General features: G+C 33.5%; 1 protein-coding gene across 1 annotated transcript in view; it reads left to right on the top strand.

Annotated features, from left to right (window-relative positions):
* LOC105667920 (phosphoenolpyruvate carboxykinase [GTP]-like) overlaps positions 1 to 22,847 on the top strand; it is a 116,408-nt gene that overhangs the window by 46,909 nt on the left and 46,652 nt on the right. Inside the window, exons 3-4 of the mRNA XM_067358281.1 lie at positions 7,153 to 7,337; positions 22,257 to 22,651. Of these exons, the coding sequence (XP_067214382.1) occupies positions 7,153 to 7,337; positions 22,257 to 22,651 (580 nt within the window). The remainder of the gene's footprint in view (positions 1 to 7,152; positions 7,338 to 22,256; positions 22,652 to 22,847) is intronic.

The following is a 22,847-nucleotide window of genomic DNA, read 5'->3' as shown; positions in this document are numbered from 1 at the left end:
CAACGGAAGGCGCAAATTACGCTACTGGAAAACATTGTCATTCCAAGAAGGGTCTTATGCGACAATCCTACAAGGATAGAGCTCCACGGTTTCTGTGATGCATCCAAAGATGCATATGGTGCCTGCGTATACTTGCGTAGTTTCGATTCTGAAGATAAATATACGGCAAGACTTTTATGTGCCAAATCGCGGGTGACACCCATAAAAAAGATATTTTTGCCCAGGTTAGAATTATGCGGAGTTACATTGCTAGTTCATTTATACCAAAAGGTTTCACAAGCATTAATTGTTCAGTTACAAGATATATACTATTGGAGTAATTCCACGATAACCTTATCATGGATATCCAGCGAAGCAAATAGATGGAATACATTTGTGGCAAATAGAGTAGCCGAAATACATCGCGTCACGAACCGTGCTCAATGGTATCATATCAGTTCCCAAGATAATCCAGCTGATCCACTATCAAGAGGGATCAATCCTAAAAAATGGAATTATTGAGACTCTGGTGGAAAGGTCCTAACTTTCTACATCGCAATACTAATAGCGTTACATCCATTTAGGCTCGGAAGCGAAAGCAAGGACATACTAGAAGCTCGAGTAATAAGTTTAGTAACGCAAGATACAATTATAGAACGCAATTCAAGTATTATTCAAAGATTTTCCTTACTTACAAGATTAAAAAGGGTCATTGCCTACTGTTTGCGTTTCAAAGGTAACTCTTTAAACATCACAAAGCGAACAAACGAGCCATTAACGGTTCAAGATATGGATAAAGCATTAATGATAGCAGTTAAGATTTGTCAAGCTAATGAATTCCAGCAAGAACTACGCAATTTTCATAATCGAAAGCAATTAAGTTCGAAAAGTAAAATATTGACCCCTCACCTCTTTCTTGATGCAGATGGTATCATACGCGTGGGCAGGGGGGGATTCACCAATAGGTCAACATAGGCCATGGCCTAGGGGCCGCACGACTGAGAAAATTTTTTGTAAAACTTATTTTTAACCCGTCACGTACGGGAATTTTTTTCAAAAAGACTTAGTATACATGGACTCCGTATAACAGTTTGAGAGTGATGGCAGCACAACTGAGGGAGACAAGAGTGAAACAAAAGAGCCTCTCTATTCTCGTTCTCTTTCAGTTCTGCACAACTGAGAGAGACAAGAGTAAAACAAAAGAACCCCTCTATTCTTGCTCTCTCTCAGTTCTGCTGCTTTTACTAGTTTACACGGGAAATAGTACTTGCGGGATCCATGTATACTAAGTCCATGGTATCACGTATCACCGCAGAACCGCAGAACGTCGCACGTGAGGGCTCAGTCAAATTGGTTATTGGTTGACGCATGTATTCATTTTTTAAATTCTTTTTAATCAGTTTAGAAAATAGTTAAGGTACAATTAAGGTTTTATTAGTTAGATTAGGTAATTTTACAAAAAACGTATACTTTGCCCAAATTTTGAAGAAGGGGGGGCCGCAAGCAAGACTGGCCTAGAGCCGCAGGAACCCTAAATCCTCCTCTGCGCGTGGGGGGAAGGCTACGGCATGCACCAGTAGAGTATTCTAGAAAATACCCAATTATATTGCCTAATAAGCATCACTTCACAGAATTGTGATAATTAAGGACACTCATTACAGGAATTTGCACGCCGGCCCTCAAGCAGTATTAGCAGTTGTGCGCAGTCACTATTGTATCAGGTAGAGACGCGATTCGTCGTACACTAAGAAAATGCATAGTCTGTTTTCGCACAAACTCCACAACGGCGACGCGGTTAGGGACTGTTAGAGACAGTTTGAAAAAACAAACAGAAATAGAGATAGATAATTGGACAGATAAAGGAATACGAAGATACACAGAAAAAACAGAAAAGATAAACTTTAAAAAGGTATAAGAAGAAATGACGGAACTCAGAGAAAAATTAAAAGAAGCAAGGGAAAAGAGAAAAATAGGAAAGAAAAATCCAGGCAAAAGAAGGTAGGTGAGACAAAGAATATAGACACAACAAAACAAAGTTTAATAAAATGTTAAGATGAAGGAAAAAAGAAGGAATAAGTAAAGAAACATACAACGAGAAGAAAAGAAGACTATGTAATGACTATGTACAGACTATGCAAAGAAAAGTTAGAAAAAAAAGGAAACAAGAGCAAATAAAAATAACAAACTAGGAAGAAATATGGCCTATATCAAAAACGCAAAAGGCAAAAAAACACAAATAGACAAAGAAATAAAGGAAGGAGAATGAAAACAACATTTCATGAACTTACTAGAAAGGCAAGAAACATACAGTCCGGAAGAGACAGAAGAAACCAGTGAAATAAGAGAAAATGAGAATGGAGGGATGCGGAATGAAATAGAACAAGGACAGAAATAAAAACAGCTATCAAGAAACTAATAAAAAAGAAAAGCTACTGGGAAAGATAAGCTAAAGAACGAGGTATGGATTTACGCAGGTGAGAGAATAAAAAGAAAATTAAAGGAAATTTTAAACAAGATTTGGAAAGAAAAGGGATGGAAAAAGGATATAATTTATCCAATCTTTAAAAAAGTAGATAAAAAAGATGTCAAAAATTATAAAGGAATCACGCTAATGGACAGAGTCTACAAAATCTATGATCTATAATGCTATGATCTTGGAAAATAGGCTAAGAATGGAAGTTAAAAGGCTGAGGATTCTTCCAGAGTCACAAGTTGGATTCAGAAAAGATAGAAGTTGCGTGGATAATATATACTATTATATACTAAAACGGCAGCGGAGAAAGTGATGTTGAGAAAAAAAGGAAAGCTATGTGTATTCTTCGCGAACTTAAAAACAGCCTTCGACAAAATAAATAGAAAAAAACTGTGGAGAAATATGAAAAACAAAGGAATAATCCTCAGATTGATAGAAAGAATAGAAGAAATATGAAATTTGATCACAAAGTTCGTGAAATTTTTGAATTTTCCGCGCTAGAAATGTCCGGTTGAATTATGATTTTTTTTATGTTGACACATCTGTTCTTGACATCTGTTTAAATTTTTAGCCATATTGAATGCGTAATTAACATATAATAAACAATTAAATGAGTTGTGTTTTAGTGTATTCGGCGATTTTACAATAAAGGATAAAAAAATTTGCATTAAATTTTGTGTAAAAAATAGAAATAAAGTGCTCTAACGTGAAAATGTTACAGAAGGCTTTTGGCGAGTCTAGTATACATGAAAGAACGATTTACAAATGGTACAAACGCTTCCAAGGTGGTCGTGAATCAGTTAAAGATGACTATGGTGGAGTGAGAGAGAAAGAGAATGAGGCAACGCGCTCAACGCGTTTCTTTTCTCTCACTCTACTGTAACTTTCAAGCCTTATCGGAAAGTACTTAATGAAAAATAACTTTATTATAGTGTTTTGAAAAGCTCTCGAGATCGACTATAAGAAAATGCAATAAAAAATAGAGGTTTCTATTTTTAAATTTTAAAGTGATTTTTATGTGACCTTAATTGCGCTAGCCAAGGTCACACTGATATTTCTGTCTAATGCGCTACTTAAAATCTTACAACTTTTATCTGAAACATTTTTTTGGAAAAACTCCTTTTCAAGATATTCGCGTGTATTGAATAAAATGGTTTACTCTGTATATACACAATAAATATTTAATATACATGTATATAATATATATATATACAGGGTGTCCCATTTTAATTACCCACCTCGAATATCTTGTAAATGATGCATTTTCGTGGAAAATGTTTCGGATAAAATTGGTTTGGTTTTTAAGGGGCCATAAAAAACTACTATTTGTTTGATCTTGGGAGAAAGTGTTAAGATCACGCCAAGATCACTTTGGTTTTCTTAAATGGAAATCTACACTTTTTATGACACATTCTTGCGGCTGACGTCAAGACGTTTTTCAAACACTAGTTACAAACTCTTTTTCGATAAGAACTTCCTGAGCTATGAGTCATCAAAGTTTAAGTACTGCCGACATTAGCATTACCCAAGGTGTACCACGAGGAGAAGGTTGCTCGATCGGGGCAGCGGGGAAAAAAACATTCCTTTCCACTTGAAGGCAGTCCAATCATCTTATGTTGTTTTTTGTTGTCAGCATAACTGACTCTTCTGCTTGCTTCTCGTATAGCAATGTGAAAACAATTGTGGCGGACACCGCCCGTCATATAAACATGCCGCGCTTAATAACCTGCCCCATGCGCCATAGCGGTGAGCCGAACACAGTTCCTGCCTTTCTATCCCCTTTACATTTTTTTATGGGGAATAATAAAGAAAATTATTTTGTAAGAGAGCCGACGACTAGGAAAAATATGATTGAGCGAATCATTAATGCTTTGAGACTGATTTCTAGGAACGTCTTATCACAAGTTTGAAAGACGAGTGCACCATTGCCTTGAGGTAGAAGAGAATGTTTTCGAACATTTAAGAAATTAAAAATTTATGCACGCACGCACACACACAAATGTAAATCCGTTCGGACAACCTCTGCGTGATACAGCTTGAGTAATATTAATGTCGGCAATACTTAAACTTTGATAATTCATGCTCAGGAAATTTTTATCAAAAAAATTTGTAACCAGTGTTCCAGAAACGTCGTTGGCTATAAGCATATGCTATAAAAAATATAGATTTCTATTTAAGGAAACCAAAGTGACATTGGCGTGATCTTAACGCTTTCTCCTAAGGTCAAACAAACAATAATTTTCTATAGCCATCTCAGGACTAAACAAATTTTATCCGAAACATTTTCTATGAAAATGCGTCATTTATAAGATATTCCAGATGGCAATTAAAATGGGACACCCAGTATATTAGATGTGCAAATTTAATGTGTTTTTAACTTTATATTCTTCTAATTATTATAATATTTTAAATTTGAATATTTTGTATCGTATATTTGAAGTGTTATCAAGACGTTTGAATGATATTCGAAATTGCATTAACAATTTTATCATCTCAAAACTGCTATTTCTATTGCGAAAAAATTTGAAACCTGTTCGATAGATAGCATGTATATGACGAACATTTATTAATAGTTAAAAATTTGAACATTTATTAATTACACAGTCCAACAAGAAAATCTGCGGCGACCAAGGCCAGTATTTCTTAGTATATCCGAGGTTGCTGAATCCAGACCCGATAACGAAAAATGCCCAGTCAGGTCTTGTCAGGTTTTTAAGATAAATCGGGTAATATGAGCCAAGAACAGCGTTTTTTGCCATATTTATCATATTTTTGTTACCAAACGAAATTTTATTTTTCAATTTCATTAACGTCATTTTAAAGTGCTATTCTTCAAAGTCACTTTTCGCATTTTGGTCCGCTATATTGGATCTGCCATTTTAAATTTCTAGATTATGAATTCAGATTCGTAATCAGCGACCCCGAAAACCCTAGGATACCCATTTTCATACAAATCCATCTATTTTCCAGTTTTAATCCGCCATTTTACATTTTGGAAAACGATCATAACTAGATGAAAAAAAATCGCATAATAAAAAATAAAAATTTCTTTCAAAAGTGAAGAATAGCATTTTAATGTGGCGTTAATGGAAATAAAAAATAAAATTTTATTTAGCCACAAAGAAATGAAAAATATGGCAAAAAAACGCTGTTTTTGGCTCATATTACCCGATTTATCTCAAATATCTAACGTGTTAGACATTTTTTGCTGGCAGATTTGGATTCAGCGACCTAGAATTTACTAAAAAACTACTGGCCGTAATCGCAGCAGAAAAAAAGGTCAAATTTTGTCAGACAGTGTTCTACACTAATTGTAAGTGTATAAATATTAATTTATGCTTCTCTCTAAGCATAGTCAAAGCATTTTCTTTATTTTATTGATTTGTATAATAGCTCGCTCTCTCTCTCTCTCTCTCTCTCTCTCTCTCTCTCTCTCTCTCTCTCTCTCTCTCTCTCTCTCTCTCTCTCTCTCTCTCTCTCTCTCTCTCTCTCTCTCTCTCTCTCTCTCTCTCTCTCTCTCTCTCTCTCTCTCTCTCTCTCTCTCTCTCTCTCTCTCTCTCTCTCTCTCTCTCTCTCTCTCTCTCTCTCTCTCTCTCTCTCTCTCTCTCTCTCTCTCTCTCTCTCTCTCTCTCTCTCTCTCTCTCTCTCTCTCTCACTCAACAATTCTCAATACACATACAAAAACACACACAGGTATACAGGTTATCTCATTTTAATTGACCACCCCTCTTAACTTCGCAGGAAATAGTTAAATTAAAAAAATATTTTCTACAAAAGTTGTTGGGTTTGGAGGGGGACATCTGATGATGACATTGGTTTAATCTTGGGTGAACGTACCAAGGTCATATAGAGGTCTACTTTGTTTTCTTAAATGGAATACTCTTTTTGATTCCAGAATATGATAGCTGATATCAAGAGCTTTTCAAAATTCTATAATAAAGTTATTTTTCATTAAGTACTTTTCGAGTTATGAGACTTGAAAGTTACAGTATTTTAACATAAAATACAAAATATCTTGTAAAACATTCAGTTTTCGAGAATCTTACCTTAATACTTTTATGCACAAAATAATGAGACGAATCAATTGATATAAAGAAAACACAGTTGCCTTTAAGAAAAAATATGTAATTTGCAACATGCAGCTGCATACTTTGTGGAACACCCTGTATATTTGTAAATTTATGTAATTAGAGAAATATAATAGAATGGAAGACCCGGGTTCAATCCTTGGCTTAGCCACTCGCGCCCTGATATTTTTTCTCTTTTCCTTTCTCTCCAATAATTCCTATATGTAAGTTAATGTTTCTCGATATATGAGAACAATATACTTATAATTTCGTACACATTAGGTATCTCGATCTGAGATCGGTGTACAATTTAACTGTCTCTTGTAGACTAATTTATTAAAAATTCTTTATAAAAATAAATTAAAAATTTAGCACTAACATCCTGCGACGGCTCTCGATGCCATTCTATTATATTTCTTGAATTTATAGGGCCTTTACATTATATGTGTTTATGTAATTAGGTTGGTTTATGAAAGCTCGAAACGCTTAATTATGTTGTTTGAACCGTGGTATAATATGTACCATATGACCGAGCCATAGATGATATCGCATATTATTGTTAACTCGTTATTAAAGACTCATTGATTTATTATATATGTTTACGTTTATATTATTTTTTTAAATATCTAATAGTTGGTTAGCAAAAACTAGTCCGGCGGATGTGGCACGCGTTGAAAAACATACGTTCATCAGTACAGACAAGAAGAGAGATACTGTTCCTACGCCACGAAAAGGAATTATAGGAGATCTTGGAAACTGGATTTCTCCGAGAGATATGGATCAAGCTATTTTGGAACGTTTTCCGGGGTGTATGAAAGGTTAGTGGAAATTTTATTAGATATTTATGATTTATTATTGATTTTCAAATACACTGGGCAACAAAATTATCGCAACAGTAAATTTATATCAAAATTTCGTATAACTTCAAATAATTGTAACTTCGTCAAAAATTGCATTTAAAATTTTTTTTTTATTTTAAAGCTTAAAATCTCTGCTTTAAAAAGCATTTGTCAGATTTTAAATTTATTCCTTCCCCCTCCCGCTGTCTCTTCAAAAGTAAAGTGTTACGTCTCCAAAAAATTGCATAGTTTGACGTACTCCACAGGGTGGAATAAATTTTTTTTGCAAACGTCACTATAAATTTGGACTTTTCCTTGCAAATTAAAAAAAAAAGAGGTTTGTACAATTTTTTTTCGCGGAATTATGGCGTACCTATGCATTTTTGTTCAGTTACCATCAGCATTAACATTACTCGATGCGCACCACGGGGAGGTTGCTAGTCGGACATTGCACATCGCGTGCGCGCGCGCGTGTGTGTGTGTGTGTGTGTGTGTGTTTGGACGGGAAAAGTATGGATACGTTCGCAATTAAAACCACGTATTCCCACCTCGTGGCGGGATAATTTTTTGTAGACGCTCACGCATATTGATGCAGGGTCTAATTGTGGCCTGAGAAATTTCGTGCCATATCTGCTGTAGTGCTGCTTCCAGTTGCTGAAGATTGGTTGACTGTCTCTCCAAATCTCATCTCAGCCTTCTTCCCATCATGTTCTTTCCCATACATGTGGGATTCAAATCCGAGCTCATTGCTGGATGTGGGCGCATCAGTATTACGTAAGACGCAAAATTTCCTCCACATAGCGTTCCGCTGTTATTCCAGAAGATGGTAACGAGGTTCGTGCGTCCATGCATCTAAATTTTACCCCATATCATGACGGAACCACCACCAAACGCATCATTCCTTAGGCCATAATTAGACCCTGCATTAATATGCGTAAGTGTCTACAAGAAATCATCCCGCCACGAGGCAGGAATACGTGATTTTAAGTGCGAACATACCCACATTTCTCCTGTCCAAAACACACACATATACACAAACGCGCGCGCGCGCGCGTGCGCGATGTGCGTTGTCCGACCAGCACTCTTCCCGTGGTACGTATCGAGTAATGCTAATGCTGGCGGTAACTGAACAAAAATGCATAGGTAATTTTGATACGCCATAACTCCGCAAAAAACCTCTTTTTTTTTATTTGCAAAAAAAAGTCCAAATTTTACGATTATAGTGACATTTCTAAAAAAAATTCCACTCCGTGGAGTACGTCAAACTATGCAATTTTTTAAAGACGTAACACGTTTTTATTTTTGAAGAGACAACGGGAGGGGGAAGGAATAAATTCAAAATCTGACAAATGCTTTTTAAAGTAGAGACTTTAAGCTTTAAAATGAAAAAAAAATTTTTAAATATGCCAATTTAATGACGGAGTTACGATTATTTGAAGTTATGCAAAATTTTGATATAAATTTACTGTTGCGATAATTTTGTTCCTCAGTGTATACCATTATACAAAATAATTTATATACTTACAAATTATTTTCTGGGCAATTATCGAAAGAGGATAAACAATTATTTAATGTTTTAGGACATGTTTTAGTAGCATTTTTATGTGATATTTAGGAGAACCGTGTAATTACTTGTTTTATAAACAAAATTGGAAGCGATTTTGATAAAAGATTTGCAGTTAGTGAATTTATTGGGAAGAGGGAGTATAACTAATTATAAGAGATATAACTGTTGCACCTGATATATGTGCCGGTTATTATAAAAGTGGCCTAAGTCACAAAAAAAAATGAGATTTTTATTTAGTATTATATTATATCAACTATATTTCATAATTATGGAAGAATTTTTGCAAAGTTACCATGAAATAAGCAATAAAATAAAGTTGTTATTTTCATTATTATCAGGTGTAATTGCATGCTTATTTTGATAGTGGCATAAGTCATTTTTTTTCTAACATTGCGATAGAAAAAGTAACATTATCATAATTTTCAACATATTTTTTTATTATGTCGTCAGACAGCGGCTCAGGTAAATTTAACTTTACAAAAATATTTTATATTTATTTATAAATGTAATATCAATAATGTAAATAATGCTTAATATAATTAAATTGCCGTAAAAATTTTGCGAAACATTAAATTATTAATTGAGGTTATTTTGATCGTTGTGTTTCATAGACTTAGTACCACGAAATAATGTTTGCAAGAAATGGAAACGGATAAAATAATAATTAAAAAAAATAGTTAATACAATTAAAATAGTTAATACAATTCTAAAAGTAAATAAATTTGTTTCTTTTTAAGTTATTTTTTCAATTAAATTTATTAATTTTTTGTTATCGTAAATCATCAATTAGGACTACTATTAATTTTGAAAGTGGCATAAGTCATTCAACGGTTAAAAACACACAGTAATAGTAGTAGTAGTAGTAGTAGGAGGAAGAATAGCAGCAGCAGCAGCGAGCGAGACGAACGGTACAACACGTAATTACACACAATCAATTCGGCATCCACACACGCTACAGTAAATCTACTATTGCGAGACAATTCTTACGCGCTATCTCTGTCACACACACGCTACACGCACGGTGTTACGTGCCGCAACTTTCTAGTTCCTTAAATTACCCTTTTTATTCAAACCTTCAAACTATTTTTATCTTTACTTCTTCCGGACCCTAAACAAATAACTCTTCTATAATTGCAAAAAACGTAGGTTAGCCTAATCACTGTTCCTGTGCATAACGCGCACTTTCTCTTCTATAAAACCTTTTCTCTTCAATAAAACCTTCCACCTCTACGAATTACCTAGAGCACTTGGAACGAAGATCCATCTCATCAGTTCAGTTCTCGATCACAGCTCGAACCAGCAACACCTAATAAAAACTTTTCCATAAACGTATCCCGATTTATTCAAAATTATCTATTACGTGGCTTCTCGCACGTAACAATGGACGGCACGAACAGCTGATTACGTTCACGGCAGCTATCTGCCCCCCCCCCTCCCCTTGACCTTTGACTATAGAAACCTGGACTGCTAGTAGCAGGAAAAAGTTGTAATAAACATGTGCAATAGCGCCACCATGGCCCTATACCAAGAACTAGTGTCATGACGTCACAGACGTAACCTGTCATAACGCCGTGATCCAAAGCCGTGATCAAAACATTGAGCGAGCTGAGACGCTGAGACTTCTCTTGTGTAATTTTTTAGAGATAAAGAGAATATGGGACGATATTGTTTTATATTGCTAAACGAGAGCAATGAAGCACATTCAGATTTCATTGCGAGGAAGTCTTGTGGTGGTCTACGCTTTCCCAGAACAGATACATTCACAATTGCTACATTCGCGGAGAAAATATATAATATATAGAATATATAATATATATAGAATACAAAATAAACTGCAATCAAAAAATGCGTAATTATACGCATTTTATAAAATGATTGTCACTGTTTTGCGACACTTAAATCTAAATAATATTTTTTAAAATTTCGACTCTCATATCAAAGATCTTGATTTCCTTCAAAGTCATAAATATGAATTGATTAAATTAATAATAAAATTATATTTGGATGTTAAATTATATTATTGCGGAAAAACTGCCACTTTTTACTTGCATAATTTTGTTCGTCATGCTAATACTAAAATTACTATTTTTAAAGATTAGTAATAATTATACACAGTTTTTATTATATAGTTATATAAGTAATATTGTATATAATTAATATTGTTTTAGCTGTACATAAAAATGCAGTATTAATATTTTAACATAAACTGTGATATTACATTTACTTCAAAAGCTTTTTCTTTTGTTTACTACATCTTTTCCATTCGAAGTTCTCATATTACACGTTTGAATTTACTGCTTTTTGGTCAAAAGGCGGAGCTAAAACCTAACCCATGTTTATTACATCTCTTTAGCATTGCGAAGATAGGCAAAGGGGCGGAGACTAGCAGTCTAGGTTTCTATAGTCAAAGCCCTTGACTATGAAAATATGAACTGCTAGTTACCCCCCACTTTTCCTATCTAACCCGTGTATAAGGCAGAGCTGCCAGTTTTCCCTGGAAAGCTCCATACGCACACAACCGAGATCCACTGACGTGTCCGTGTGCGCTCGGTTGTCGGTCTGGTAAAAGTGAGCGGACCTATGTTTTGTATCTCTTTTCTGCCAGCATCAAACCGGTTTTGAGGCTCACACGATTTCTTCTGCCAAGCATTGGCAGCGAAAATGCTTTCCCGAATTTCGCTCCACGCGACTAAGTCAACCAGCGGCGTGTTGCTTTCGCTCGACGCGATATTTTTTTTGAGATTTATAGTCTTTTATAAAACATATATCAAATTTATATTAATAAAATATTTTAACATTATGTATCTGCAGAATATGATTTTTTACGTTAATGTATAAAATAAGAATAAAGTAATAAATATTATATATCGTTAATAAATTTTCTATTATAGAAACCTCCTTCCCCCCTTTTTTATATTTTTTCGATTTGCAGCCTTCTATAAAACAATATAACACTATTTTTTCGCCAATGTACTAAACACCACGCACCTTTGACATGCACAATATTGTATGGATTAGTTATTCCCGACCCCGTTGCCACACGGTGGCGTTACAGATCTTGGATACAGAGTCAAGTTGGCTTTAGCAGTCCATATTTTCACAGTTAAAGATCTCTCCTATATACAGCAATACTGCAATGCAAGCAATGCTGTATATCCTACATAATCATATTCCTTATAATCCATATATCCTTTATAAACTTCCAAAAATCTTTATCCTGTCTCTCTAATCCTGCAACATTCCAAAATAATAACTTCTTTTTCCTTTCTCTTCTTCCTTTCCTTTATATTCCTTTCTTCAATCATTTCTTGACTTAAACAAAATTTCTTTTTATTTCATCCCTTCCACTCACTCTCTCTTCCCCCTCTTCTCTCCCTCTCCTCCCCCCCCCCTTTATTACTCCAGTTTTCCTTTTTATTTCTCCCCAATATTTTCATATTCCATTTACCTTCACTTTTCCTATTCCAATTTTTACATCATCTTTACTCTTTATTTCTCTTGTCCACTTATTTATTTTTTCTTGTACCTTCCCTTCTTCCTACGTTAAATCATTTTCAATAAATATATTTCCCCTTTTCAATCTATTTTTCTTACTCATTATCTCTTTTCACCTTCTCACTATCTAACTTAACTATTATTACTTTTCCACTCTTTCTACAATTCTGTACCTTACATTCTATTTTTAACTTTTCTTTTAAAAATTTTTGCACCTATTCTTTCAGTAACCTCATATGTCCGTCTTGTCTCACTCCTTTAATCACTATGTTATTCCTTTTCTCCCCTTTTTCATTTCCTCTAATCCATTTTTCTAGCTTACCTACTTCTCTTAAACTCAGTCTGTCCTCGCTTATATCTGAATACATAGAGCCCCTCCAACTACTTCCTCTTCTACTATTTCTTCCTACACTGAAAAAAATGTTTTGCTGATGTAGGTAGATTTCTAGGTGTTACAACAAAAATGTATCGCTATTTTTTGTATCTGCTAAAATATTGTTTGTCACATCTAAAATTTATAACAGCAACATTCTAGCAATATCTTCTAGAAAATTTAGGATTGCCAAATAATAATAATTGCATTGAGTAAATGAGTTTTGATACTGTAGTTAGAACGAGCTATATTTCTTGTGAGAAATATAGCTGCCGATTATAACGGGCGCGTTATACAAATTATGTTAGAAGATGTGAGGATCATACCCGCATAGCAAAACAAATCACAGAGAAATATCATAATGATATTTCTCTGTGACGCTCAAATATGTCATAATGAACTCGTGGTGACATACGAATGTCTGCTTTATCACAGATATAATGTCGCTATGACATCATTGTGATATGAAAAATAAAATAAAAATATAAAATAAGAAATAGATATTTATCTACTCAATTTCTGAACAATCAGTCTATCTAAATTCCCTGTTTGGATTCAGATATTAAACTAATAGAAAGTTATTACATCTTTAATATTATTAGCTGCCTTTTGCAAGTTTTATATAATTCTCATGATTAAAACTTAAATACGAGATAGATAGTGCGTAATGCATCACATAGCGGCAAGCAAACGAACTAATGACTAAATACTGTTTTTGGAATGTTGTAATATTTCTGCAACATTTGATGTCATATTATGATGATATCACCACGACTAATGATATCACTGTAACTTTCTGATAATGTCACAATGACGTCTCAATTTTTCTATAACCTTGTAACCCTATTGTAAGTCTGTTGTAATGTTATTGTGGCTTTTTTTGCTATGGGGGTATATTCATTTGTCTCTCGCCGTTAGTCTTTTTGTGTACCACAGTCAAACTTTATAACAACTATTGGCTTTAACATGAATAGGCGCCGCAGAAAAACTTTCTTTCTAAATTTCACAAATAGTTCAGATATAAATTCTGTCTCTGTCATTTAGATTGATTAAGTGCCAAACATATTCGATATCAGAGTATTTGCTAATCATTTATCTACTTTAGCTAATTTTTTGCACCCAAAAAATTTTTGCTGTAGTTGCAAGATTATTTTTTTCAGTGTAATAGAAATAAATTTTATATTTTGATGTGTATTTTAAATACCAAAGTAAACGCATAAAATAAGGCTAATTGTAAGTATTTAAAAAAAGTATATATTGAAACAGATTATTGCAAATCACAAAATTAATGTTGTTTTTTTTATCAAGATTTTTTTACAAATAATACATAAAAAAAATAAAAATACCTTTATATTTTATGTTTTATAAATAAGTTATATAACATATGTCATACGTCATATAACTTATTTATACATAATATAAATTATATGACGTATTCATTTATTATAAAAATATATACAATATACAAAATGATATTAACTTTTTACATAGATATTTTGATGTAAATATACATAATATGAAGCACATAATATACATAATATATACACATAAAGCACATGAATAAAAGTATTTTACAGAAATTAAAATATAAATGTATGTAATTAAATAATGAAAATGTTGCAAAAATGTTGCAAAATTAATATACACTACGCGTCAAAATTAAGGGATAGAAAATTTCGGGTCAATTTTTGGGTGTTTTTTGAGCGGTTGTCATCTCCGCAAAAAATGGACAAAAAAAATCTTTAAAAAAAACATTTTGAAGCTTGAATCTTCTAGTTTCTGAATTTTTGCAGAAATCTCCCATATCATCATTTTTAACTGAGTTATCCTCCATCGAACGGACCAATCCAGAAATGAAAAATTTCCCCAAATTGAACAACATGCATAGACCAGAAAAATGTTTTTTGTTAAAAACCGATTTCACGTCGTTAAAGCTTATACAATTCTCAACAATTTGCTTTTTTAGTGAATGCTGTGCGATTTTTTTGACCGAGTTATTGGCGGTTAAAGCAAAACGCGCGCGCGCGAAGCGTAAATCCGATCAGCAACCTCCTCGTGGTACGTTTTGGGTAACGCTAATGCCGACGGTAATTTGCCGTGTTATTGTATTGAGAATCATATCGGAAATTTTATTTGTTATCGTGGAAATAACCAAGCAAGGATCAATGATCAGATGGAAAATATTTCGAATTTTTGCGTTATTGGCATTTTTGGGGCAAAATAAAAGATTTTTAGCCATTTTCGTAAGTAACGTAACTTACGAGCTTCAGAACATTAGGAAAGAAAAATCCAGCGCTCTCGGGATTTTGCGTGGTTACTGGGCATACCTTTAACTAAAAAAAAACGTGGACACTCAGGGGTTTCAATCATTTTTCACGAAGTGGCTCCCAGGTGAATGAAAAAAGAGAAAAACACGATTTTTAACACGTTTAACGTTTTTACAGTCGATATATCGAAATAAAAAAAATGTCAGATCGAAATTCTGAAGAGAGCGTCTTATAGGGGAGACTTTGAACTTTCCAAAAAGCCCATGGTGAATGCCGTATGACAATTTGTTCCGGAGCTATGGATGTTTAAGTTGAAAGCACGAATTTTGCTTTAACCGCCAATAACTCGGTCAAAAAAAAAATTGCACAGCATTCACTAAAAAAGCAAATTGTTGAGGATTGTATGTTTTAACGTAGTGGAATCGGTTTTTGACAAAAAAAATTTTTCTGGTCCATGACATTGCCCAATTTAGGGAAATTTTTTTATTTCCGGATTGGTCCGTTCAATAAAAAATAACTCAGTTAAAAATTATAATACGGAAGTTTTCTGCAAAAATTCAAAAACTAGAAAATTCAAGCTTCAAAACGCTTTTTTTAAAGATTTTTTTCGTCCATTTTTTTTTTGTCACGGAGATACAGCCGCTCAAAAAACACCCAAAAATTGACTCGAAATGTTCTATTCCTTAATTTTGACGCGTAGTATATAATACATACACTTTTTTTATTCTTTAGAGTGCCTTCAACCTATCTTTAGTCAGGTTTCTTAGCACATAATACACACACATAACTACACACGCACACTAACCTAACAGATTCTGATGTATATGACAGATAGCACTGAGAACTATATAGCGCCTCTGGATCATAATCTGGGAACTAATGTACCGTTCTGTTTTACTCAATATATTATACACGCACGCACACATATACAAAAATTTTCACGGATTTATTTCTAATAAACTAAGCTTCTAAGTTCAATTTTGAGGGTTCCATGTTGTTTTTCCGTATAATCTAGAGTGCAAAAAGATACACAAGTTGCATAATTTATGCATAAAAAGAATATTGTCACAAATTGACAGTTTTGAAGGTTAAGAAAAATCTTTCTTTTTTTATTTCTTTCTTGCTTGCCTTCAAGTCTAGGCTTCCGCACTTTATTATCGCGTGTATTTTAATCGTAGAAAAGGATTTTTCATTCTTTGCAGACAATAAAACCTCGCTCGTGAAAAAATTGTGTTCAGTCGGTAACTCCAGCATCCTCTTAATAAGTGTAATACTCTAAAAACGATTTATTTTCGTGTTATAAAGCATTTTCTGCAGTAATAAATAATAATAATAATAATAATAAAATCTATAGCAGATGTTCAATGTGCCCTTCGTTCACTTCAACGCATAATTCGGCGAAACAAGTACCAATCTGTTTTACCTTCTATTTTTCGTAAAATTCTTTTTTTTTGGCTGCGTGGAATGAAAAATCTTTTCAAATCGACCGTTCAGACTGTATTAGTATATGTATAATACTTTAATTACAGAAAAGAATTTTTTATTCTACACAGCTAAAAAAAAAAAGTAAAGTGTATTTAAAAGAAATCGGTAAAACAAACGACTTCAAAATCCCCTTAATATTCAGCATATCTGTCTATCTAATGAGAGTAATGAGGACGCAGCGAAGCGGAATAAATTCTATAAATTCATGATTAGATCTGCTGGCATACTGTTGGCATATTGCTAGCATTTTGCTGATTGGATTGAGAATGGTATTGTTATCATTATGTGCATTGAATACAGGTAAAACTTGTATATCAGTGGATATTGTTATATCAGTGCAATACATATAACGATAGCAATACTGTTATTACGGAATTGGTGTATAGATCGACAATTAAAGTAGAAAAATTTTACCTTTTACTTTTGTAACGGTGCGTATTTTTACGCCTCACGGACGGTGCGTAATGATGCGGAATTACGACGGTGCGTAGTTAGCGAAGCGGATTCTTACGACGCGGAATAACTCGTCGGTTTGCCAGAGTTCGTTCGTGTGGTTTATCGGGAGACTCCAAATTAACCAAAAATATTTTAAAGAAAAATAACTATTTATTCAATAGAGCATTATAATTATAAAAGAAAATAGTAACAGCGAGTACATGTGTATTTCTGGAACGGTCTAATATCTTAACGGTATAATTGGATACAACTATCGGAAATAATTCCTTATCGGTTAGACGAGTTAATGTTTCGACGGTACATGTGTATAATTCTAATTGTGAACGAATGAATAATGAAAGGAAAATAAACGGCGTAAATCGTTGGTGCGCTTTTGGCTGAATTATAAACAAATTAAATTATTTAATCGGTCGGTTCGTACGGTACGGAGCAAAGTAATAAAAAATAAGCGATACCGCGTATATCCGAGCCTTGCTGAGTCATCGACGGTTGCCGGTACGCTGTGTCCGAAGACAGTGAGAGACTTCTCTCGTGCAAGGGGTATCGGAAGTCGAACGCCGGGAATACCCGACCGAGGCAGAGAACGCCCTGCCCCTAGAACGACGGAGAGTCGGAAGTCGAACGCCGGGATACCCGACCGAGGCAGAGAACGCCCTGCCCCTAGAACGACGGAGAGTCGGAAGTCGAACGCCGGGATACCCGACCGAGGCAGAGAACGCCCTGCCCCTAGAACGACGAGGTACAGGAAGTCGAACGCCGGGACACCCGACCGAAGCAGAGAACGCCCTGCCCCTAGAACGACGAGGTACAGGAAGTCGAACGCCGGGACACCCGACCGAAGCAGAGAACGCCCTGCTCCTAGAACGACTATCGGGATGGGAGCGAGTACGACCGGAGCTTCAGAGTGCGCCCTGAGGCTTGTCCGAGTCGTACTCGGGGAATGGGTCCCGATCTGTTCCGCGAGCCGGCTTTTATACCGGTCGCGCTACCCCCACTTGGGGTGCTACCCTACCCGGCAGCTACCCCTTCTTAAGCTTTTACCCCCGAGTTGGGGGATCGGAATGCGGCCCTAAATGGGGGTGCTCACGTGGAGCCCGCGTGCCGCTTAGTAACAGCACGTGCTGTTACACTTTATTTATAAAATTGTAGCTATACTTTACACTTACAAATAATATATTTTTACAAGCCATCAATTACAGTCAATTAATTATTGACGACAAAATAAATAGAAAAGTCATATTTTAATTAATATAAAATAAATGCTTTTTATTACAGAGGAAAATTTAATTGTTAATAAAAATAATAAATAAAAGAAAGAAATATTTAAGCATATACAGGGTGTCCCATTTTAATTGACCACCTCTGTTAACTTCACAGGAAATGGTCAGATAAAAAAATATTCTTCACAAAAGTTGTTGGGTTTGGAGGGGGACATCTGATGGTGACATTGGTTTAACCTAGGGTGTACGTGTCAAGGTCATATGAAGGTCAATTTTGTTTTTTTAAATAGAACATCCTATTTTTTATTCCAGAATCTAATAGCTGGTGTCAAGTGCTTTTCAAAACACTATATTGAAGTTATTTTTTATTAAGTACTTTTCGAGTTATGAGGCTTGAAAGTTACAGCATTTTGACATAAAATACAAAATATCTTGTAAAACATTTAATTTTCGGGAATCTTATCTTAATACTTTTATGCACAAAATAATGAGACGAATCAATTGGTATAAAGAAAATACTTAGTTGCTTTCAAGAAAAAATATGTAATTTGCAACATGCAACTGCATACTTTTTTTTAAAACCAATGTGTTTTCTTTATACCAATTTATTTGTCTCATTATTTTGTACATAAAAGTATTAAGGTAACATTCTCAAAAACTGAATGTTTTACAAGATATTTTATATTTTATGTCAAAATACTGTAATTTACAAGCCTCATAACTCGAAAAGTACTTAATGAAAAATAACTTCATTATAGTGTTTTGAAAAGCTCTTGATACCAGCTATTAGATTTTAGAATCAAAAATAGGATGTTTCATTTAAAAAAACAAAGTTGACCTTTATATAACCTTGGCATGTACACCCTAAGTTAAACCAATGTCATCATCGGATGTCTCCCTCCAAACCTAACAACTTTTGTAGAAAATATTTTTTTATCTAATCATTTCTTGCGAAGTTAACAGAGGTGGTCAATTAAAATGGGACATCCTGTATGTGCACACACATGCGTAATCTAAATTATCGACGAATCTTGTGATAACTCATTTCAGTTTTTCAACGCTAGGATTTCGTGCCCAAACGGCGCTAGACGCTTTCCCATTTTAACAAGAAAAAGTTTCCACCTAAATTTTTATATTAATCTTGAAGAGGCTTTTCGAGATCATTCCATGGTCAAACTAATATCAACTATTTTTTTCCCTTAAAATTCTACAACTTTTATTCAACTCACTTATTTGTCTGGGGAATTTAAAATGAGACTTTATACTTATATATTTGTATATTGCAAGTACAATATTAAGTTTATATAAATAAAAACAGGAACATTAATTGATTTTATTCCCTATTTTGTAAAATATTAGCAATATTTTAATATAAAAGTAATTTAATTATGAGATATTTCATATTTTATGTCAGAAAATGTTAGAATAAAATAACCTTACTTTAATGTTTGCGTATGGAAAATGATTAAAAAATCGATTTATGTAAAAACTATTATATATGTTTCTATTTGGAAGAATAAAGAATGTTTGGCCACTTTTTCTGTTCTCTGTCTCTTGGATAGTTTGGCAGCGGTACTCCATATCACATAAAAAACAATACATTTCAAACTTTAATTTAAAAAAATTAATATTGTTTTTTCAGGAAGTTCCCTAGATAATAATTTGTAACTTTCCATGTTACGAGCTTGCAAAAGTTTGTTTGATTGTATATAAATTACAATAAAAGTAACATAAAAGTTTTGTTTTTAAATAACTTTTCATTTTTTGAATGTTATCTACCTTCTACTTTATAATTAATATGCCTCAAGTCGTTGACATAATCATATTTGTATTTTAATTGTAAATAAAGCCCAATAAAAGACATCAAATACAATAAAGTGCTAATGGATGTTTCTAAATATTATTTTTTTTTTAATGAATAAGGCCTAACGCACAATAGAGAAAATATTGGGAATAGAAAATTAGAATTATCTCATTTTGAAGCAAAAAAATAGAATGGATTAACGCATCATGAATTATAAATTAAAAATTAGGAATTATTCATTCATTCCGTTTCTTATTTGAAGTAAAATAATTCCAAATTATTCTTCTTAATATTTAATATTTATTCCTATTCTTAATATTTTCTGGCCTGGACCTAATAGTAAAGTAAAAATTAACTATAGAAGCAAAACATTTATTTATAACATTTATAATGAGAATTATATATTCGCCTATTTTTACAAAAAAATTGTTTAAAAGATTTTGAAATGTTGATTTCACTTAACGACACGCACTGAATGTTTAAAAGAAATGGAAAATAACAAATTGTAAGCATTATTCGACGTAGGCTCGACGTAACCGTTGAAAGAGCTTGCAAATAGGCTTGAAATTAATGGATCAATAATTTCACTGCATTTAGAAGCAATAAAAAAGATTCAGAAGAAATGCAAACGTGATTCCACGTGAATTGTCTGAATGTGTGATTAGAAAGGAAGATGGGTAAAACCACCGGATTTTGGCCCAAGCAATGGAACCTTTCTTATGCATGTTTTCTTATGTTTTTGGATGTGCTGAATCCAAATCGAACGTTTTCAAGGTGCCCCGATGAGAAAGTATTGAAAAATCATATTTAAATTGCAGATCCGAAGTGTTGTTCCGAAAAGCTCGCACCTCTGATTTGCTCCAAACTATGCTTTTTATTGTATTTTTGCGCGTTGATTACGAATATGACCATGTTGATTAGCAACAAGGTCATTTTCAAAGTCAAAATTAAAAAAAACTTGTGGATGCAATGGGTTCCGGCACTCTCATACTGGAGGGAGGGGGGGCGGAGGGCGTTAAAACGCATACACTTTTTAACGTACTATCTCATTTTTTTCCAAAAATATTGGTTCTATGCAAAAAATGTATAAAATATAAATGATGTATTTTTTCAAGAGCTACAACTTTTATTTGAAACATTTCTTTGTTACATCAATATTTATCAAAGTAATGTTAAAAAAATGATAATTTTTGAGTTTTTTTAAGTTTTGACTTTGAAAATGACCTTGTGGCCTATCGGTATGGTCATATTCGTAATCAGCGCACAAAAATACAATAAAAAGCGTAGTTTAGAGCAAATTGGAGGTGTGGGCTTTTCGGAACAACACCCCGAAACTGCAATTTAAATGCGATTTTTCAATAATTTCCCATCAGGGCACCTTGAAAATAACGTTTAATATGGATTCAGCACATCCAAAAACATAAGAAAACATGCATAAGAAAGGTTCCATCACTTGGGCCAAAATCCGGTGGTTTTACCCATCCTCCTTAGTTAAACATCTGTAATTGATTTCCAAGCAGAAAAGAGGAATTAAAAAGTCATAGATATCCTTAGTGCATTGACGCTATGACGAAACGTCCATAGCCATAAAATCTTTTTTTAATACATAGCGAAATTAAGAAGTATTTTACTATAAGCTTTTGCAACCGAGTCAGATAGTCATAGCGAATTGTTATGTCAATAACTATAAAATATTTGAAAAGAAGAAAAAGAGAAGAACACTGATGGAAAAACGATTGCAAATAATTGCAAATTGACGGAAGATCATTATGCTCCACGTAACGTTAGATCTCATAATACTGCTGCGATTAAAAAAGCATTGTTAGTATTGGAATGGAAAATCTTCACGCACCTAACTCATGTTTCCTAGCTAAAGTTTCCAGACATTGCACTATCTGATTTTCATTTACTTAGATCAATATATATGGTTTGTTTGATGCACGGTACAAAAATGCCGGGAAAGTTAAAAAATAAGTTGATTTCATTCAAAAGAAAAGTTATTTTGTTGATACGATATTGGGTAATTATTTAAAAAGTGACAAAATAGAAGATAACAATGGCATATGTGCTATGATACATGCTTTATATATGCTATGATATTGAACATAGCATATATAAAGAAAGAATATTAAAAAAATGATTAAAAGTCTGACAATTTTTTGCAAGCTTCTAATATAAACATAATTATTTAATGTCATATATGTAATTGTAACTAAACTTTTGCAACATAGGACGTACAATGTACGTGATACCCTTTAGTATGGGACCTGTAGGTTCTTCGCTTTCGAAAATCGGTATAGAAATTACCGATTCAGCTTATGTAGTTTGCTCAATGAGAATAATGACTAGGATGGGAGAAAAGATACTTGAAATCTTAGGAAATGATGATTTCATTAAATGTTTACACTCAATGGGTGTTCCGAAATACAATTCCAAAGTCAATACAAATCATTCTTGGCCATGCGACCCCGAGAGGACAATTATCCTTCACAAACCCGCCAAAAATGAGATTGTATCTTATGGAAGTGGTTATGGCGGAAATTCTTTATTAGGAAAAAAGTGCTTTGCGCTCCGAATTGGTTCGACAATAGCTAAGAAGGAGGGATGGCTTGCCGAACATATGCTCGTATGTTTTTTTATATTAATTTTCTTGATTTTTTTCAAAGAATCTATTTTTTCATTATTTATAATAATATAAATAAATTTATTTTTATAATAAAAGAATACCTGAAAAATTTTTTTAAAAGAAGAAAATAAGTAATTAAAAATTAGAAAAAATATTTATGTCAATGCAATTGCGTATTCTAAAAAAGGATGGATAA

Source organism: Linepithema humile, chromosome 6 (assembly GCF_040581485.1).
Source record: "Linepithema humile isolate Giens D197 chromosome 6, Lhum_UNIL_v1.0, whole genome shotgun sequence".
Classification (NCBI taxonomy): domain Eukaryota; kingdom Metazoa; phylum Arthropoda; class Insecta; order Hymenoptera; family Formicidae; genus Linepithema; species Linepithema humile.
This window is presented reverse-complemented; position numbering and strand designations above follow the sequence as displayed.